The sequence below is a fragment of the Myodes glareolus genome, chromosome 14, assembly GCF_982192425.1.
Source record: "Myodes glareolus chromosome 14, mMyoGla1.1, whole genome shotgun sequence".
Lineage (NCBI taxonomy): Eukaryota > Metazoa > Chordata > Mammalia > Rodentia > Cricetidae > Myodes > Myodes glareolus.
This window is the reverse complement of record NC_142039.1, coordinates 67,216,350-67,237,303: the sequence shown is the minus strand read 5'-3', so window position 1 is coordinate 67,237,303 and position 20,954 is coordinate 67,216,350. Positions and strand designations below refer to the sequence as shown.

The following is a 20,954-nucleotide window of genomic DNA, read 5'->3' as shown; positions in this document are numbered from 1 at the left end:
TGCTGGCCCCAGACAGCCTAGCTGGCTTAGCAAGTATCAGACAAATGATAGACTCAAAAAGAAAAAGAAAAGAAAAGAAAAAGGAAGATAACTGTTACCTGAGGGATGAATGATACTTGGTAGACTTCTGGCCTCTATATATGAACACACACTCGCACACAGAAAATTGTACAAAATTCCCTTCAGGCTATATGTATAAGGTGTTGTCACTGTAGTACAAATGAAATTTCATATTTAGATTTTGGTTCCCTTCCAAAAATATCTGACTCATTTTATATATGCAAATATTCCCAACCCCACACTTTTTCCCGTCTCTGGTATTTCCAACAAAAGACACACCTATAATTAGTTCCTGTCCTCTTGGGGGTTCCACTACTGATGGCTGGCCATTGGGGAATAGCCGTGACCAGAGGTAGACACAGTATCTCACAGGGATTCTAATCTGCCTTCCTAGCACATGAGGTCAGATGGTCCCAAGCCCTGTGCCCCCTTTCCCTCACCAGCCATGTCACAGACATGTAAGAAGAGGGTCCCTGGTTGCTGGCTGGCCTACCTCAGCCATTAGAAGACCATTTGGCAGCTGACCCTAAGTACTATTGCAGGTGGAGGAGCTGACCAGTGCACAGCCCTCTAGCCTGCTGTGCTTTCTCCAGGGACAGAGTGAGAATAGGGACTTCTCAGAGCTGTCACCGAATACTTCATTTCTGGGGGCTGCTGCCGGGTCTCGGATATCTTTGTCTTGGTCCTGAAGATTCCATCTGGCTCCAGTGGGTGAATCTCTCTGTCGTCCTGTGGGTATTAACCTGTTTTTGAGAGCAGTTGAGTCGTCAGACGGAGTTGTTGATGCTGAGCACGTTTATTTTGATGTTCCAGATAAGAGTAAAGAAAGTTCCCATCAGCATTTTTTCAAGCACGGCGGCATAGCCGAACTCAAATGCTTCCAAAAGTCCAACCTGGCTCGGGTCGTGTGGAAGTTCCAGAACGGCGAGCTGCAGGCTGTGAGTCCCAAGTATGGCTTTGTGGGCAGGAAACACCTGCTCATCTTCAACCTGTCAGAGGGGGACAGCGGCGTGTACCAGTGCCTGTCGGAGGAAAGGGTGAAGAATAACACAGTCTCCCGGCTGCTTGCCAAGCACGTCCTGGAAGTAAAGGTGGTTTCTCAGACCCCCACGTCGCCTGCCTCCCAGGCTGTTCAGACAGAAGGTAGTAGGATCACTTCCAAAATGCCGGTGGCATCTACCCAGGGGTCCTCTCCCTCTACCCCAGCTCTGTGGTCAACCTCCCCCAGGGCCGCTACCCTACCTCCCAAGTCCTCCAACACCGGCACATCCTGTGAACCAAAAATGGTCATCAACACGGTCCCCCAGCTTCACTCGGAGAAGACAGTGTATCTTAAGTCCAGTGACAACCGCCTGCTCATGTCTCTCCTGCTGTTCATCTTTGTCCTCTTCCTCTGTCTCTTTTTCTACAACTGTTACAAGGGCTACCTGCCCGGACAGTGCTTAAAATTCCGCTCAGCCATGCTTCTTGGGAAGAAGAAGCCCAAGTCAGATTTCTCTGACCTGGAGCAGAGTGTGAAGGAGACGCTGGTGGAGCCTGCGAGCTTCTCACAGCAGAATGGCGACCAGCCCAAGCCAGCCCTGGACACTGGCTATGAAACCGAACAGGACACCATCACCAGCAAAGTGCCCACAGACCGTGAGGACTCCCAGCGGATCGATGACCTCTCCGCCAGGGACAAACCGTTCGATGTCAAATGTGAACTAAAGTTTGCAGACTCGGATGCTGATGGGGACTGACGCCGGTGTGCCCCTGGCCGCGTCCCGCAGTCTTCGTGGAGAGTGTCGTGTTGAGCCCATTCAGTAGCCGAGTCTTGTCATCGTGTGCCAGCCTCAGTCCTTTGTCTCTTTTCTCTTGGGTTGAGTCTGTGACTTGTCCCTCTTTGTCCTTTCGGGAAACAAGTATCTATTCCAGCCTCAAGTCCTGCAGTCGTCGGAGCGCTTATTTAAGATGAACCTGAGCCCTTTGTGTACTGGGGGAGCGATGGCCACCTCTGTGGGCCGAGCAGAGTAAACCTTCCTCTTCCCCTACTCGTAGCAGCCTCTAAAAGATAATTTAATTCCAGATTGGAAATGACCTTTTAGTTTATCAGATTGGTAACGTATTACCTGCTGTCCAGATTGGCACGGACTCTTTCTTTCACTTAATTATTTTTTAGGATTTTTGTTCTGATTTTGTTGATGTCTTAGGTCATTTTTTTTTAATTACTGAAGGAGATGTTTTAATATTCGTGAGAAGATGAGCATTTTCTAGATTTTTGTTATATATGGAGATAAAATATGGCTTATGTCGCTTAAGATTCTCAGGGATAGACTTATTTTTGCTAAATGCATTCTTTCCTGCTGTTAGGAATGTAGGCCTGAAACTGTCTCTCGGACTCACTCACCCTTTTATTTTGGTGGGTTTTTGTTTTGTTTTGTTTTGTTTTGTTTTGTCTTTTAATCTTACACATTTTGAAGGAAGTACCATTTTCCAAGATTGTCTTTCTGTGCTTTTTTTTTCCCTGCCATACATCTACAAGGTGGGTTTTGAGTAAGGGCAGGTGGCCCAGTGGCTCTGAGTGGCAATTGAGCTGGTCCTGTGAGGGGAGGAGGGTTAGTACCCCGATGGCCCCGCTGCTGCCCTAGTGGATGGCACCTTCATGAGGACAACCTTGGTTCTTGATCACTTCCTGTCTCTCCTCCATTACATCTCACATCCCTGCCCTTGGACTTCCGCCTTGACTGTCCACGCAAGACAAGACAGAAATGGATCTGGTAGTTGGGCCCCCAGCCCTGGGACAGTGACCACAGCATCCCGTGTGGCGGCCGCTGCTGCAGCGTGACTTCTGCCAGTGTCTTTCGGGATGTTACTGGGCGGTATGAGCCTAGCATTTGTTTCTCACTCAGTGTGTGTGGAACACTCATTCCATGAGGAGAGTGGTGAACCCTGGATTGCCTGTGCCGGGTAGACGCTCATCTTCAGCATGCGGTGGTCTCATTGTTCGGTGTAAACATTTGTGTTTATAAGATTTACTTTGTTTTTATTTTTCTACTTTGAACTGTATACATTTGAAAAGTACCCAAATAAACCAGAAGCTTTATCGTTGACTGGGCCAGCCTCTCCTTGGTGGAGGCTGTGCGGGCCTCCTGTCCCCGGGTGATGGCTCTGGGTGGGGTTCGGCCCCGGGTGCTTTTCTTTTCTCATCCCTAAGTGTCTGTTTCTTGCTTTACCTTCTCCGGCATGGGACTTGTTCTGATGACTTCTTCCTCATTCCTCAGTGCCTTCTTTTCTGTCCTCACAGCCTCATCTCCTAAGTCCTTTCCTCTTCCCGGCTCCTCCTCTCTATCCTGTCTGGGCCCTGACTCGTCTTCTCCCAGAAGTCCTTGGCCAGCCTTGGCCTCAGGGCCCAGCAGCCGTAAGCGGGTTACCTTGCTGCCACCCTTCCTGAGTGACCAGGCACAGCAGGTGCAGGCGCTGGGGACCTTCTACCTCTTCTGCCAGGCCACAGGTAAGTTGAGGGCCCAAGTGTCCATACTGTCCCTTACTGCTTACCACTTAGCCTTACCTTGGCTTGGTTCAGCGTCTATACTTTCAGCCCTGTTGATATTTGTAGATGGAAGTTTCTGTCCTGCCTGGTCCTGTTCAGTCCCAGAGAAACACACAGAGGCTTATATTAATTATAAACTGTTTGACATATTAGCTTAGGCTTCTTATTAACTATCTCTTAACAACTTAAATTAACGCATAATTCTTATCTGTGTTTAGCCACATGACTTGGTTCCTTTTCTCAGTGCAGCATTCTCATCTTGCTTCCTCTGCATCTGGGTGACAACTGTGTCTGGTCTTTCCTCTTCCCAGAATTTTCCTAGTCTGTACTTTCAATCTATACTTCCTACCTGGCTGCTGGCCAATCAGCATTTTATTAAACCAATACAAGTGACAAATCTTTACTGTGTACAAAAGCATTATCCCACAGCAGTTGATTCTCCGATGAACTGTCTACAATATGAAGCTGTTGCTAGGCTACAGCGGGGGTCATCCAGCTTTTTGCCATAAAGATACAGGATTAGATCTTTTGGGCTTGTAGGCTGCTATTACGTAGTCACGGCCGTAGGTATGGCGTAGGCACTGTTTTATATCAGAAAACTGGACCTGTGGGACAACCAAGAGCCAGATGTAGCCTACAGGCCGCACTTTGCTAATCTGGGTTATGGAGGGAATTCAAGGTCAGCCTGGGCAGCTTAGTGGGACCCTGTCTTGGGAATTTTGAAATAGGGATAGGGATAGAATGGTAGAATGTGACTGGCATGTAGAAGGTCTCAGGAGTGGCAAAACAAGTAAATACATATATACGGCATAAAAACCATAAGGTGAGCGTTTCTCCCTATACTGGGTAATACTGCCCAGGGATGTGTACTCTCGGCAGATGGTAGTTTACCCAAACCATGCTTTAGCTCAGGAACACGCAGTGCCCCTGTCTCTACCTGTGGGCTTTGGCCTTTGTACAGAGGTGAGGAATGGAGTTAGTTGCAAGGAAGAGCAAGTCTGGTTTGTCTTAAAATTGTTTTTTAGTTATCAAAGCTATGAGAAACTTGAAAGTGCCACTTGTGTTGTTAAATTAGCTCTAGGATCCTGTAGCCTGGGTCCTGTGCTGCGAATATAACATGCCATTGGCTGGTGGCCCCATCGAGGCTGTAGTTGACAAAGAGGGTAGAGTTTGCTGTGGACCTGAGTGCTGTGACTTCATCAGTGGAGATGTGCCACTGGTCCTCAGGCTTGGGAGAGAGTGAATGGCTGGGGCCTTGAGGAAGATAGACTTCACTGTTAAATGTACAGAAACTATACCAGGCATCTGAACACGAGGAATCTAAGCAGGGAGCTGCTTACTCAGGTCATGGGAAAGATAGGAGTGAGACAGGAAGGTTTGACTTCTCCAGAGACAGAGCTGTCGGAAGCCACCAAGTTGGCAGTAGGGCAATGGAACTGTGTTAACCCACGTGGCCAACTCTGTGTTGGCGGAGTTTTTCATTAGACTGCCGATCAGCTCCGTCCTGCCAGCCTACTAGCTGCTCCCTAGTAACCACATAGAGACTTAACTGATTTTAGCTAGCTCTTACGACTTAAATTAACCCATTTCTTTTCATCTTTGTGCTGCCCGAGGCTCGTTTACATCATGGCCTCTCTTTTCAATCCCCAAGACTCTGCTTCTCTTCTTCCCAACATTCTCTCTGCCCCCAAAATTCTGCTTAGCCATCGGCCAATCAGCTTTTTATTAACAATGAGAGCAGTATATCTTTTTTTAAAGGTTTATTTATTATATATACAGTATTCTATATATGTAATACAGAATATATGCATGTATCCCTGCAGGCCAGAACAGGCCAGATCTCATTAGAGATGGTTGTGAGCCACCATGTGGTTGCTGGGAATTGAACTCAGGACCTTTGGAAGAGCAGCCAGTGCCCTTGACCTCCAAACCATCTCTCCAGCTCTGAGAGCAGCAGATCTTTACAGTGTCCAGAAGGATCATTACACAGTACCTCTGAGGCTGGGCCTGCATGACCTACATCTGCTCCTGCCAGCCACCACCTCAGAGCTGCCCTCACCACCTCAGAGCTACCGTGAGGGGCTGGAGATGTGTTCTTTATACACTTTCATCAGCTCCTTGTGGCCAGACTTCAGGGAACACTAGAGACCAGGGACTGGGCAACCATAGCTGGGGACCGCAGGGACCAGAAGAGTGCAGAGTGTACCTGAGAACTGAATTGGGAAGGAGCACTCTCCTTTTCCATCTCCTCAGAATGGACTGAGCATGTGCTGGGGAGATGGCTCAGTGGTTAAAGTACTTGTAGTGAAATCATAAGGACCAGGGTTCTCATCCCCAGAACCCATCTGTGATTCCAACCTCAGAAAGTGGAGACGGGATCCCCAGAGCATCCTTCCTGCCTGGCAACACTAGCCAAGCAGCTGTGCTCTGGGTTTGATTGAGAGACCCTGTCTGTGATTCAGGTGGAGAAGTGAGGATGATTCCTGATAACTCAGGCCTCCAGGTGCACATAACACACACATGCACTCATACATATCCATACAACATGTGTGTGTGTGTGTGTATGTGTATGTGACTTGAGCAGATACAGGACCAAATTCCCTCCCTTGCCCTCTTTCTCTTGTTCTTTGCATAAACTGACCACCTCTGGGGCCTTTCTTTCCTGCCCTGTCCTCTACCGAGGCAAGGCAGCTCACGGGAAGGCACTGCAAGCTTTGGTGCTGTGCTTGGCTGGTTATGGCCAGGTGGGCTTTGGTGGTGTGAACGCGCACGGGCCTCTGCTGTCCCTGAGCAGCGGGCAGGGTTGGGCCTGGGTCTGCACACAGCTCTGTCTAAAGCAGAGGCTCATGGGGGCTTCGAACTGAACTTGCTGCAACTTTTCTACAAGAAGCAGTGTGTGTTTGGGTTCTGTTTCTGGTGGCTGCTGAGGAGGCAAAGGCAGCTGTGCCAGGTGAGACTGCGGTTGCCTCTCCCAGCCCAACCACAGCCTCATCCTACAGCCCAGGGCAGAGCAGGGCAGGTCAGGAGCCGTGACCTGGGTTTTTCTCCTTCCTAAAGCAGCTGTTTGTCTGATGGTTGCTCTAAGTGGCTTTGGGGCTGGCTGATTAAAGGCCTGGCAAGCTGTTTTTAGAACACGAGACTTAAAGAGAGGGTGGATAGGGAATCTTCAGGTCCTTGGCTTGTGTCCTGGTGCTCACACTGACTCTGCTGATTACCCTGAGCTATCTTGGGGAGTCTCTCCCCTCCAGAGGGTTGATCGGGGTCAGATAGTTAGACTTGCACTCAGGGCTAGTCTTCTGCCCCTGCTCCCTCCCAGGGCTTCCTGGTCATCTGGATTGGGTGAGTATGTCACAGGGTCTGAGATGCTTTGAGACACCCCCTGCTGCCATAAGTGAGATGACCAGGGCAGGTTGCATCAGAAGACACCAGAGCTGCCAAGCATGGGTGCTGGGAAGGTCAGGCTGCCCACAGCCTAGAGCTCGTAGGACCTGGCACTGCCTTCCTGGTGCCTTTATAGTCTGAGTCTGTGTGGGCCAGCACAGCACTGACACAACCCTGTGTAGACACAGCCGGGTTCCTGAGGGACTGGAGCTACTGTATTGCCCCACGTTGCACTTCTATTGCTTCCCAGGTGTCTTGATGTAACTGGTAGGTTCATGTTTATTCTGTCCTGCTGCCGGCTGCCGTGGGTTGGCACAGGCACACCATTTACCATACCACACACACCACATATGCCATGCCACAACACACTCCACATCCCACATACACCACACTCCATACACATCACCAATACTGCATCACATCATATATACTCATATAAACCATATATAGAATACACACCACATATACCACACCATGTAGACCACATCCCATCTACTACACCACACCACACATACCACATAAACCACACCACACTACAAGTACCAAACCACACCACAAATACCACATCACATATGCCATACATCCTACTTACACCACGCCATGCATACAATACACATACCCCAAACTACATACCATGCTACACATACATGTACATAGTATTTACTCAGTCAAATAAACACCACATCCATCACACAAATACCACATACACACAGACACACCACATAGCATACAGCAACATAAAACACCAACACCACAAATCACCCACACTGGAAAGTACCAGTCAATGTTGAAGGAGGGTTACTTGTTCGTTTCCTGACTGCCTGGCAGCTCAGACCCAAAATAATACAGAAATCACTGCTTGGACCCTTATCTCTAGCTTCTTCTTACTGGCTAACTTTATATCTTAATTTAACCCATTTTTAGTAATCTGTGTATCACCACATGGCTGTGGCTTACTGGCTAAAGTTCCTAGCATCTGTCTCCTGTGGGGCTACATGGCGTCTCCTGACTCCGCCTTCTTTCTCCCAGCATTCAGTTTAGTTTTTCCTGCCTAGCTAAGATCTGCCTTGCTATAAGTCCAAAGCAGTTTCTTTATTCATTAATGGTAATCACAGCATACAGAGGGAAATCCCACATCAAGTCAATGCCATGTGTACACCCCTACACAGCCACGAAAATAGACATAAACAGCTTACCCACCATACAAATGGCAACCACTATAGGCACTCACAGCATACCACAGGGCACATACCTTTGCCCACCCTGGTAATCTAAGATATTAATTTTAGGTCTTTTACTAATGGCATAAACAAAACCTTTTACCAAGCAAGGCTCCAGGCCGAGCACCAGCATGTCTGGGATCCTTTCAGCTAGCCCGTTAGCTTCACTGGAAGCTATGGAATGAGTGGGGCCTTCTAAAAGAGCTAAGGAATTGGGTGGTAGGGACTACCAAAGCTTCCTCTCTGGGCCTCCTGCTGTCTGGGCAGCTCAGGTTCTGGGCTCACAGAGACTCTTTGGGTCCCTCCCTGTCTCTTCCTGAAGAACACTATGGGCAGCCAGGTGGGTGGAGGAAATCGGGTCCTTGGTGTCTTCCTTTCTCAAGGAGGATATGGGCACACCAGAAAGTGATCTCCCCTAATCCAGTATCCATGACTCAGTCATTGGACCTCTTCTGGTTCTGGTTCTTCAGGGTTGGGTGCCTTTTACTACTTCCCAGAGTTCGCTCAGGGTCCAGACTGCCTGCTGCTTCAGTTTGCTTGTTCATCCTAAAGGCAGACGATGAAAGCAGAGAGCATCAACTGTCTTTGAGCAGTAGACTTTGGTCCCCCAGAGTCCCAAACCCTGCATGCTCATTCCAGGGGCGTGTTTCAGCTCCATAGTCCTAAGAAGCCATTGGTGGCTAAATCGTCACCTCTCAAGACCACCAGGTGCAGCCCTGATCACCTACATGAGGAGGTATCTGGGGACTTGACTCAGGGCCAGGGAGAGAGACTGACACACTTCCGAGTCTAAGCTTCCCTTACAGGTAACAGACATACTTGATCTAAATTCCAGGCTGGCAAGGACCAAACAAGGTGCTGTCTGAGCTAGCAGTACACACAGTTCAGAGAAGTCTGTACTAATGGATATGGCTGCTGGGGAACTCATGAAGGCTACAGTGTGAGAGAAATTTCTAGAAAAAAATTACGCTTAAAGCCTTGTGCTGCTAATCTGTCCTGGGTGAGGTGGGGACTCGTGCTGAGGGGAGCTTTGAAAGAGCCTCTGTAGCTGGAGCGCAGGCTTTGGGGGAGTGACCAGTCCGTGGGGACAGGCGGGTCAGTGATTCTCTGCCAGATTTCCTCCCACCCAGGAGGCCTAGTATCCACTGACTTGAAGCCAGGAATAGACCATGAATGTATGTCCAAGGTGGTGCTATGGCAAATTATCTGACGATAGCAACTGAAGGGGAGAGGGTTTTATTTTGGTTCACAGTATGAATCCCTGCAGAAGGCATGGTCGCAGGAGCACGGGGCCACTGGTCACACTGCATCTGTAGTCAGGAAGCAGTGATGAATGTCAGCGTTCAGTTTGTACTCTCAAGCTCCCCCCCCACCCGCCCGCGCACTTCTCCCTGCCTCTCTTCCTCTCCTCTCCACCTTCACCTACCTTCCAGGGTATCACTGTGTAGCCATGGCTGACCTGGAACTCACTGTGTAGCCGCGGCCGGCCTGGAACTCACAGAAATCCGCCTGCATCTGCCTCCTGAATGCTGGGATTAAATACATGTGCCATCATACCCAGTCTTTCTCTTTTTTTTTTATTTTTTCTAGGCTCCCAGTCTAGATGAAACCTTCACAGGGATGCCTAGAGGCCTCTCTCCTAGGTGATTTTAGACCCTGTCAAGTTGATAATATCTACCACCACATAAAGGGATTTGAGGCAGGTAGCCCAGAGCAGAAACAACTCTTCTGCCAGCCCCTAGCTGGGACATGAGTAAAAGAACGTGTGAGCTGGGCGGTGGTGACGCACACCTTTCATCCCAGAACTCGGGAGGCAGAGGCAGGTGGATCTCTGTGCGTTCGAGGCCAGCCTGGTCTACAGAGCTAGTTTCAGGTCAGCCAAGGCTACATAAAGAAACCCTACCTTGAAAAACCAACCGAAACCAAACACTCTGCGTGCCCTGTATGTGGGATGTGCCTGGACAACCTGTCACACATAGGCTCAGTTCTGGGTTCACTGCCCAGTGCCAGATGGCACAGTGCTGATGGGGTTGGCACCACTCAGTGCCAGATGGCACAGCACTGATGGGGATGTACTGCCCACCTTTAACGCTCCTTCTTCCTCTCTTTAATTTCTGCACTCAAAAGGAATTGGATAGTTAAAGAACGAACAGAGAGTAAGTACCACTTCGTCATCTTCCATGTCTGACAGTTATGCAAGATTTAAGTTTATAGCTCCTTAAGTCTGCCCTCATGGGGTCTGTGGCCAGTACATCCTGCATGCTCTCATCTCACTACAAGAACTTGGCCTTTGAGGAGCCTTGCAGTTGGAGGTTCCTGTTCTTGGGGTTTGGTGATTAGTTCCAACTCGGGCTTTGCCTGGGGGTTTGGTGTGAGAATCCTCCTGTGTCTTCTGTGCTCACATTAGGGCAGAGCTGGTGGATGAGGGGAGGCTGGGCTTTAAACATACACACACACACACACACACACACACACACACACAACATAGTGTCTCATGGTCATCCCTTGGTTATAACAAGAATTAGTTCAAGTTGGATTTCAGGTTGATGCTCATCTACAGAGGAATGGCTAACACAACATGGTTTCATAAAAGGCATTGAGTAGCTACATAGAAGGGAGACCTTGACCCTGAGATCTGCAGGTGCACATGGATCCAGATCCTCAGAGCTGTGCCTGTCCTGGACATGCACAGGCTCTATCATGCCACCGTCCCCTAAACAGACTGGTCCAAAGCTATTTAAGTGGTGTCTGCATAGTAGCAGGCACCGTAAGAAAGCTAGAGACAACTCAGTCTTCAGGATGAGGTATGTGTAGGTCTGCAAACATCTTTTGAAGTCCTCAGGGATCTGAAACTGGTGTCCTGCAGGTACTAAGAGAAGTTGATTTTTTAAAGAGTGAAATGACTATATAGGACCTTGGTTTAAATCCAAGTCATTGGCACAAGAGGGATCTTTGTTGCAGGTCCCAACATGGCGGGTGAGGTCCAAACCATGGTGGGTGACAAAATACTCCATGGAGACAGAGTTTGGGTGTGGAATTTATTGCGACAAAGGGAGAGGGGACTGGAACGAGAGAGATGGGAGAGGGAGGAGGGAGAGAAAGAGAGGCAGAGACCTTACCTCAGCAGGGAGGGACAGATTGGGGGTGGATAGAGCTTGTCTATTAAAAGGACCTTTGCACCTTTGTACAATCAGAGACCTGCTTGCCATGAGCAGAGGGGTAACTGTGCCAGGTTCCCAAGAGGTGTCTGGATACTAACCTCTGGGACTTGCTATATAGCTCAGTTTGGCCTTGAATTTATGGTTGACCCTCTGCCTCCTAAGTACTGGGATTACAGGTATGGGTCATCACATTCAGCTCAATTCTTTTTCAGATAGTGACTTTTTAAACATGAAAGCAACATTTTATTTATTTATTTATTTATTTGCACTTAGAAAATATATTTTAAAAATTCAAGGGGCTGGAGAGATGGATCAGCAATTAAAAGTACTTGTTCTTGGAAATCACCTGAGTATGATTTCCAGCACCCACATGGTGGCACATACTACCTGCGACTCTAGTTCCAGTGGACCCAAGGCCCTCTTCTGGCCTCCTTAGGTGCTGCATGCATGCGGTACACAGACACATGCGAGCAAAATAGTCATACACATAAAATAAATAAAAAATAAAATAAAGTGAATCCCAGGGCAGGGGAGGCATCTCAGTGGACAAAGCCCCTGCTGTGCAGGCACGAAGACCAGAGCTTTGATCCCAGCACCTACATAATGCCTGACAGGTATGTCCAGTAGCCCACCTGTAATCCCAGCACTCCAGGGGTAGGAAAAGGAGATCCAGGTGAGCGGAAAGCTAGACTAGCTGATTCAATGAGCTCGGGGTTTAGTTGAGACCCTGCCTGCTTCAATATATACAGTGACAACCCAGGCAGTGGTGGTCCATGCCTTCAATCCCAGCACTTGGGAGGCAGAGGCAGGTGGCTCTGTGAGTTCAAGGCCAGCCTGGTCTACAGAGTGAGTTCCAGGACAGCCAGCACTGCACAGAGAAACCCTGTCTCAAAACCAAACTCTGTCTATCTGTCTCTCTCCCCCCCTCTCTATGTGTGTCTATATATATAGACAAACAACATATATAAACAAACAATACACACACACACTTGAGAGGAAAGCCTCTGACATCAACACAGGAGTAACTGATGGAGGCACCAGATATAGGTGACTAGATGCCAAGGTTGATGAAGTGAGGAGAATCCACGCCCAAAGTAATAAACTAAAAATCTCTTCAATCTGTGGAGCCCGACTGGATCTCGGTTGGTAGAATGGTTGCCTAGCACGCATGAAGCCTGAGATTAGATCCTCAACACTTCATCAACTGTGTTTAGGGGTGCATGCCTATAGCTCTTGGGGGGAGTAAAGGCAGGAGGATCACAGGCTCAGGGGCATCCTTGGCTACATAAAGTTCAAGGCTAGCTTAGGCTATATTGAGATCCTGTCTTAGGAAGAAAAAAAAACATATTTAACCTGTGATCAAGAAGTATTAAACTCTCTGCCTAGCATTATTCCTTCCCAGGGCAGGGTAAGTTCTCCCACCCTTGGATACCCACCCCTTTGCCTCACAGCTAAGGACGATGCCAGGTGTTTCTTAAGAATCCCATGGCTCTGCCTTGTTTTTTTTGTTTGTTTGTTTGTTTTTGTTTTTTGTTTTGTTTTGTTTTTGTTTTTCCGGCTTAGTGTTTTGAGTCCCAGCGAGGGATTGCTATGCCCTTCCTCCCTAAGCCAGTCTTCCATTCCTGGCTGGACTAGCTTCTAAGGAACCTGAAGAGCCAACCTCAGAAGGTATTCTGGCCAAGCAGGAGCTGCCCTTGGGGACGGGAATGTGCTATTGCCACATCAGTCCAGGGGACATCAGCCCATCTGGAGCAGGGAGGCTGAAGGAAGTGTAGGCATTGTCGAGAATCAGGGTCCCCAGCAAAAGGTGCCCTCTTTCGTGCTGGTGGGGTCCATAGCCCAGTCTAGGCAGGCCTGCCTGTGGGGTGTGTGCATGTGTCAGGAGATGACACAAAAGTGGCAGGGCCTGGCTGAAGGGTCCTGGTCTGCCCAGCTCAATGTGACACAGCACATACCCAGCAACAGGAGCAGACAAAGTGCAATATCACTAGGCTGGTTTGAACTGCCAGGCCATCTTCAGTCCAGGGCAGGGCCAGCGAGTGAACCATGTATGAGTGCCTTCTCCTCCATGGTGGATGGAATGGAACCTGTTCCAGCACAGCTGGAGCTTTGGTGTTCTAGGACACAGTCTGAGACCCAGATAGAAACACCCGCAAGTCAGGACCAACAGAAAGGGTACCTGTTGCCATCACAACTGTTTTGGCCCTGGGGCCAGAGTTCAGCCCCTGTTCATGATTCCTCAGCCATGACAACCCCCAGTCACCCTATAACATAATTCAGGGTTTGAGGGAAGTCAAGCTTCTGCCTGCTTGGGGGGGTCTTCTGTTTGGGTTCACAGAGCCTCTCCCCGCTCCTGCTTTACTGGATGTCCCTGTCTTGCCCACTTTCCAGGATGCTGGGTTGAAGCCACCCACAGGGCCCCCTTGAATGGGCGAGTGTGGTGGAAAGAGGTGACCTTCCTTAGATTTGATTTTTTTTTCTTTTTGAGACAGGGTCTCACTATGTAACCAGGCTGCCCTTGAACTCACAGAAATTCTCCTGCCTTTCTTTGCCTCTTGAGTGCTGGGATTAAATATGAGTGCCACCACACCCAACCTTAGACTTCATTTTTGTGTTTGAGATGGTCTCACCATATAGCCCTAGGTGGCTTGAAGCTCACTGTGTAAACCAGGCTGGCCTCAAGCTCATGCCGGTCCTCCTGCTACAGCCGGCTCCCGTGCTGCGAGTGCAGAGTGCGCCACCATGCTCGCCGCTAGTCTTTCCTTCCTTTTTCTTTCTTTCTTTTTATTTTTTAAGATTTATTTATTTATTATGTATACAGTGTTCTGGCAAAAGAGAGCACCAAGTCTCATTACAGATGGTTGTGAGCCACCAATGTGGTTGTTGGGAATTGAACTCAGGACCTCTGGAAGAGCAGCCAGTGTTCTTAACCACTGAGCCATCTTTCTAGCCCCTTGGCTCGTCTTTTCAATAGTTAGTATAAAAACCCAAAGGACTAGGCATGTGAGGTGATGCACACATATAATCCTGACACCTGCAGGGCAGAGCCTGGTCTATCAGGAGTTCAAGGTCATGTGGAATTAGGGTTCAAACACCTGCAGAACAGGTACCACACCTCCAGACACTGTCACTGGGTACTTCACTGGGGTGGGGTGGGGTGCAGAGCAACCAGAAGCGGGAGGTTGGGGCCATGTATTATGGAAGGTGCAGGCCATGCAAGTGTGCCCTGAATAAAGACACCTGAAGTCAGAAAAGGAAGCCTGCGGAAAAACCACAGAAACCTAAGGGTAGGTGTGGAGCTTTGTGGCTCAGCTCCTCCAGGACAGACTGGTACAGAGCTGGAAGCTGCCCCACTAAGATGATGGCCTTTCATTTGGGCAGCTCCCTTGAATCTTGGGTGGAGATGCAGAGAGAACCTATGTGCCCACAGGTCCGGCAGACGTCCGCTTCATCTGGGAGAAGAACAGACACGCCCTGGAGACGTGTGTACCTGTGCAGACTCACATGCTGCCTGACGGCAGGGCCCATGCGCTCAGCTGGCTTCGTGACGCTGTCCGAGAAACCACCGAATACAGCTGCTCTGTCCTCTCCTCAGCAGGGAACCAGACCTCAAAGGTTCAAATTACTGTGATGAGACATGGTAAGTTTCGGGCCTGCTCAGGCAGCAACACTTCTAGGGCCTCTGTCACTGTGTGGTCCGTCTAAAGACACTCGCGGAGCTTCAGTCTGAAGGCTAACCTTCTTGCCTTCTGCTGGGGAAGAGGAAGATTTAGCTTTTCACTGCTTTATAGTGAACTGATACATATAAGCACTACAAATACACCCACACACGTGTACATATGCCATATACATGTATGCCTGCACATACATGCATGTATACCAGATACAAATGCACATGCCACACAGACAGCTACACGTGCAGAGCCACTTACATAACACACACACTATACACTTCCTGTTGCTCACTTTCCCATAAGGGAAGTTGAGTTCATGTGACTAAGACGGTAGAGGCTGGGGAGATGAGGCTCTTGATAAAGTGCCTGGCATGCAAACATCAGGACCCACCCGGGTTTGACCCCCAGGACCCAAGTAAAAAACTGAGTGTGGGGTTTGTGAGGCTAAAAGTACAAGTGCTTGGTGGATGACCTAGTTTGATCCCTGGGACCCGGGTTGTGCGAACAGAGAAATGACTCCAAGGTGTTCTCTGACTTGCACACACAGGTGAACATGTGTGTGTGCTCCCTCCTTCTCTCAACAGAAGAATGTAACAGAAAGTCTGGGTGTGATGGTACGCACTTGTTACCCCATTGCTGGGGAGGCACAGGCAGGTAGATCCTTGGGGCTCATTGGCCTATCAGCCTAGCCAAGTCAGTAAGCCCCAAGACCAGGGGAGCCTAGGGTTGATCTATTTCTCTCTGTCTCTCTCTCTCTCACACACACACACCACACTCTGTCTCAGTCTCTCATACACACAGAGCCTCTCTTTCCTGTTCCATTTCTCATGTGGTCTGCTGATTGCCATTTGCAGGTTACTTAGTGACCATAAACTCAAAACCAGGCGCTCATTTGAGCATTAAACACACTGGCTTGTTTCTAACCTACAACCTTCCATCATATGCTTCCCAGAAGAGCCAAGGTGTCACTTTTTGAGACAATCCCTCACTCTGTAGCCCAAATAAGCTTTCCTGTGATCTTCCTGCCTCAGCTTCCTGAGTGCTGGAATTACAGGCTTGCACCACACCTGGTTTGGGATCACATCACTTTGAAGCCAGTGTCTTCATATTGGATCAAGGGTCTGATTTCCGTGAATTCCATGTGTTCGTCTACTGAGCTGTTTTATGCATTGTCTTGTGGCACACCTCACAACAGATGTGGAGGTAAACACCTTCAAAGCTTGATCCCTGTGTGCTAGTTTAGCTGGGTATCCAGGCAGTCCAGACACACCATCCTGGCATCTGAGGTCACTGTTTGGTGGTGCTGGGCATTTCACCTGTTTTCTCTCCCCTTTTTGGAGACAGTCTCACTGTATATCTGTCACCTGAGACCTCTTTAATCTCTGGAAGCTTATTTTCTCAAATAGTTACAATTTAAAACTGTAACTTTTTAAATTACAGTTAATTTAAACTTGATCTTTTCACACTTTTTTAGGGCCCATTAGTTAGGGAGCCCTTGCCCCCCAGTTCTGGGACCTTTTCTTGACTGTGTTTACTATTTTCCATCTACTGTTCTGAATTTTTCCAAGATGTGAGAGCTGGACCGCTCCTCTAGGGAGCTACTTTGCTCTTTCCTGCCAGCTCCTAACTTTTCTACTTCCTCATACGTTGTCTCAGCTTCACCTTCTAAAGCCTAAGGGGTCTTTTGGAAATGAAGGCTTTGGCTTTATTGCATTCTGCTGGTTCACAGCTGGCGATCTTCTGCCTTCCACAATATGGACAGACTTCATTCTCCCCAATTTTCTTCTTTCCATGTTGTCTTTTTCAAAGCATGTGATCTGGACCAAGTAGCATCTGCATGGCCTGGGGCTCACCGGGAAGCCAGTGGTCAGGACTGCAGGGTGAGGAGTTCAGAAGCCCCCTGCAGGTGATGCTGTGCACGGTGCTGAGGAACAGGCTCTCCTCCCACTGAGCACAATACAATCTCCTCCTCCCCTGGCTCTTACAGAATGAGTCTTCTGTTCCAGCCAAAGTGGGGCTCAGCATTAAAACCCAGCAGCAGCCCAGACCTAGAACAAATAACGGGCACAGCAAGGCTTAGCTGGGTTGGAGATCTAGAGACTTAATTGGGAAAAGGGCAGGGCTTCCTCCTTCAGTGTTGAATGTCCCCTGAATCTGCTTGTTATGTACCCAACCCAGAGACCTTTTGTGTGCTAGGGCAGAGGGAGGGTGGCCCCTGGTTGGGCAGTCTTTTAAGCCATAGCATGCTACCCCTCCCTTATCCAGACTGATTGCCCCATAGCTCTTCTGTGAAGCTGTCCTGGGACAGCAGCTACCCACTTTCCAGTCTCCTGCAGCTTCTGAAAGAAAAAGTTCTTTGCTGTCCTTCAGTGGGGTCTAGAGAAAACTCCAATAACTCACTGTCCACATCTGAGCAATGGCCCGATTCCTGGTCATCAGGATGAAGCAGAATCAGCGGGGGCGGGGGGGGGCTGTGACTTTCAAATTCTCACCAGGAGTTAGGGGAGTTAGGGCAGCACTAGCAAGCGCCTACAGTCACCAGAGAGGCGCCAGGCAGTGGGAAGCCGATTTACAAGGATGAAGAAATAACTGATGCTGAGACAGAAGCCCACGAAGGCAAATGATTTGCCCAAGGTGAGCAGCTAAATGAAGATGCAGGATGGCAATGCCATACCCAAGCTACTATTAGTGATTCTAATAGTTGGGGGGGGGCACACTGCTCACTGCACTCTCAAATCTGTCTGCAGGGCCCCAAGGATAGCTGGGAAGAACTAGCTCCCTCTCCCCCACTGTGGCCAGCAGGTCTGAGCTTCAAGTTAGGGCTCCCATGGCATTCTGAAGGATCGCTGGGCATTAGTAGTTGTTCTTCACGTTGGATGGGCTCATGTCCATGAAATTCCTTCTGACATTGGTGGTGTAAGCAACAGTTCAAGGACATGGTGTGCCTTTTTACATGCTGTTGGGTTTGTTTTCAGAATCCAGAAAGCACACTTAGGGGACCATGGAGAGGCAAGGGAAATCTCCCCTAACCCCTGAACCCACAGTTAAGCTGGCTTCCCAAGATTCTACCAACTTTGGGGAGAACTAAGCTAAGTTTTGAGCAGTAGCACCTGTTCTTACTAAAGGGGTCTACAGGCTCACCTGCAATATGGGGCCTCTGTCACTCAGGAAATGACAATGGGATGTAGAGGCCAGGTCCACTGGAGCCTTGGAGAACATTTGTGGCTAGAAAGAGGGGGCAAGTGGAGACACCAACTGTGAGGTGGCACACACTTGGAATCTCATAACTAGAAAGACTGAAGCAGGAGGATTTCAAGTTTAGATCCAACCTGGGCTACAGGGAGAGTTCAAGGCAACTAGGTTGAAAAAGCAAAACTATCTGAAAAACCAACCAACCAGTAATGAAATGCAAACCCCACTGGCTCCCCAGATCCCTACTGTGACCAGCTCGGGCCAGCTCGGGGATTCTCCCATTGGTACAGATCACTAGAGCAGATCAGAACTTCAGCCTAGGTGTGGTCCTGATGGACAGTACGCACCTGTAGCACTCCAGAGGTCTTTGAAGCTGTGACCTTGACTCTGTGGTGCGGGAGAATTGTCTGTATTCTGTCAGTCTGTTTATTTTGAATAAACGCTGATTGGCCAGGCAGGAAGTATAGGCGGGTAAACCAGACAGGAAGTAGAGGCGGAGTAAAGAAAACAGGAGTATTATGGGAAGCAGGAAGCTCCCTCCGCCATTCCTGCCCAGACCACCAAGAAGCAAGATGTAACCTGCCAGCTGAGAATGGTACTGAGCCATGTGGCTAACATAGATAAGAACAATGGATTAATATAAGCTACAAGAGTTAATAAGAAACCTGAGCTAATGGGGCAATCAGTTTTATAACTTATGGAGATCTCTGTGTGATTTTCTTTGAGGCTTGCCGGCTCTGGCGTATTGGGTGGGACAGAAACTCCAACAAGCCTGCCCTCATGTTACAACTCTGTTTGTCTTGCAGAGGCATTCCAGCAAGAAAAGTGGAGCCAGGAGCTTGCTGCATGGCGTGCTGTCGCTGGAGAGCATGATCGGCTGATGCAGGGCTGGAGGAAGGCATGGGTACGTACTTGGTCACCAGGGAGACTTTGCAAGGGATCCCTATTTTGCCAGTGGCTCCTGTGGCTTCCTCTCAGTCCTTAGAGAAGTTCTGCTTCTCTGTTGCTCTGGGGAAATTCTGGGCTGTCACTGAGGCTAAAAGAAGCAAGATGGTAGAGAAGACCAAAATATGATTTGTAGGTCATGCACAGGTCAGTAGCTATCCCAGCCCCTGGACAGGCCTCTTGGAGCACACTGCTTTCACGAGAGCAGAATAGCTGCTGCTGCATGACATGGAGAGAGGTGCCCTGGTGCAGCCCTGGTGGGATTGTTACTACCTACGAGCCTGCAGAAGGGAAGGCATCCCCAGGCAGGCTGCCCTCAGATAGGCTCAAGTCCCTGTGCTGTGCTCTGGCCAGGATTTCCTTGAGATGAGCTACTATACACAAATGGAGAGCTCTGTCCTCAAGGAGGCCTGAGTATGTGGGTTAGATGACTGTCAGTCGTCAACAGTGTTGTCTCTCATCAGAGCCTATGCAGGTCTCCCCTCCAAGGTCCTCTGTGACACTAAGAGATGCTGCTAAACTGAACAACAGTCCCTTTCTGAAGGCAGGATGCTTGGCTCACCTGTCTGGAGCAGGATCAGGAACTTGAGCACACAGGCCTCTGAGTCCTTGGGGAAACCACCTGAGTACTTATCCTTAAACTCTGGGTGGGGGGCTCTGCCCCAGGCAAGATCTATTCTATTTAGGCCACAAAGTCAACATTTTTTTTTTTTATATATAGGAGAGCTGCAGCAAGGACAACTTCTAGCTACCTGAGGCATCCCTCAACAGAACCCAACTGACCTTGTTGACGCCAGCTGCCAGCTGCAGACATACCTGATGAAGGCACCAGCACCTACCGCACCAAGCTGTTTTGGTCTTGGTTGGCTCCACACATACCCACTGCCTGAGTGGCCCCTCCTAGAGGCTGGGAATGTCTAGGTCAGAACTCCAGTGGGCATGAGACAGAGACCAGGACTCTTTTACATTAGCTGTTTACATAACAGAAGGGTCAGCTGCTGAGAGAAACAGGTAGCTGACCTGTCTGAGGCTCCACATCCAAGCAGCTGATGGAGCAGCGTGTGACAGCTAACCTGATGGCGGCCACCCCTGCATTATCCCTAGGACTTCACCGCACACTCATGCCCCTCCCCCAGGGTCAGCACAGCTAAACTCTGCTCCGGTTTTGTGGATCTAAGTCAAATCTGTTGATGTGGCCACCTAGTAAACAGGTTGTTGATTTTGTTCCAGGATCCACTCTGGGATAGGAGAGGTGAGATTTCATGTGAGAATATTTTGCCTTAAACCTTGAGTGAGGATGAGGAAGTTGCTCTTTGCTAATCTCAGAACACAAGGCTGTTTTCCAAAGCACAGTGGTTCCCACCCATGTTTACCCTGTCAGCGCTCCGCTTCTGAGGTAGAAAAGCCAAACAGGTCAATTATGCAAACCTTCTGGTGCCGTATTAAACTGTTTTGCCAGTGCTGAGTAAGCGTGTCTTGTAGGTGCTTCCAAGTCTCTATATTACAGTCTTTGAAGCTTGTGGGTGTGTGGGACCTGGGTAGGCGTGGCCCAAGAGATGCTCAGTCTTTAATCTTGGTAGACATGTCTCTTCTTGTCAATCATAAAACCTAAATCTCTCTTCCAAACAAAGCCATGCCTCTCTATGATCCCTGGAGACGCTGGCTTGCTCAGCCCGCTCAATGTCCCTTCTTTCTGGGACAAATGAGTCAGGTAACCATCTAGGTGTGAGGTTAGCTGGTCCCTTTGCAGCCCAGTGTGAAAAGGGATCCTGAGGCAGAGACACTCTGGATG

At 49.2% G+C, this 20,954-nt stretch overlaps 1 protein-coding gene across 8 annotated transcripts in view; it reads left to right on the top strand.

Annotated features, from left to right (window-relative positions):
• Positions 1–20,627, top strand: part of Sema4d (semaphorin 4D) — a 103,774-nt gene extending 83,147 nt beyond the window's left edge. For 5 of the 8 annotated variants that reach the window (XM_085699516.2, XM_085699513.2, XM_048447887.3 and 2 more), the window contains one exon: positions 874–3,149. In XM_085699516.2, the coding sequence (XP_085555642.2) occupies positions 874–1,799 (926 nt within the window). In that variant the 3' untranslated portion in view covers positions 1,800–3,149. Of the gene's footprint in view, positions 1–873; positions 3,150–3,343; positions 3,551–14,781; positions 14,992–19,023; positions 19,122–19,883 lie in introns of those variants that run through there. The other 3 variants (XM_085699519.2, XM_085699518.2, XM_085699517.2) reach the window with 3 other exon arrangements.
• The last annotated feature ends 327 nt before the right edge of the window (positions 20,628–20,954 follow it).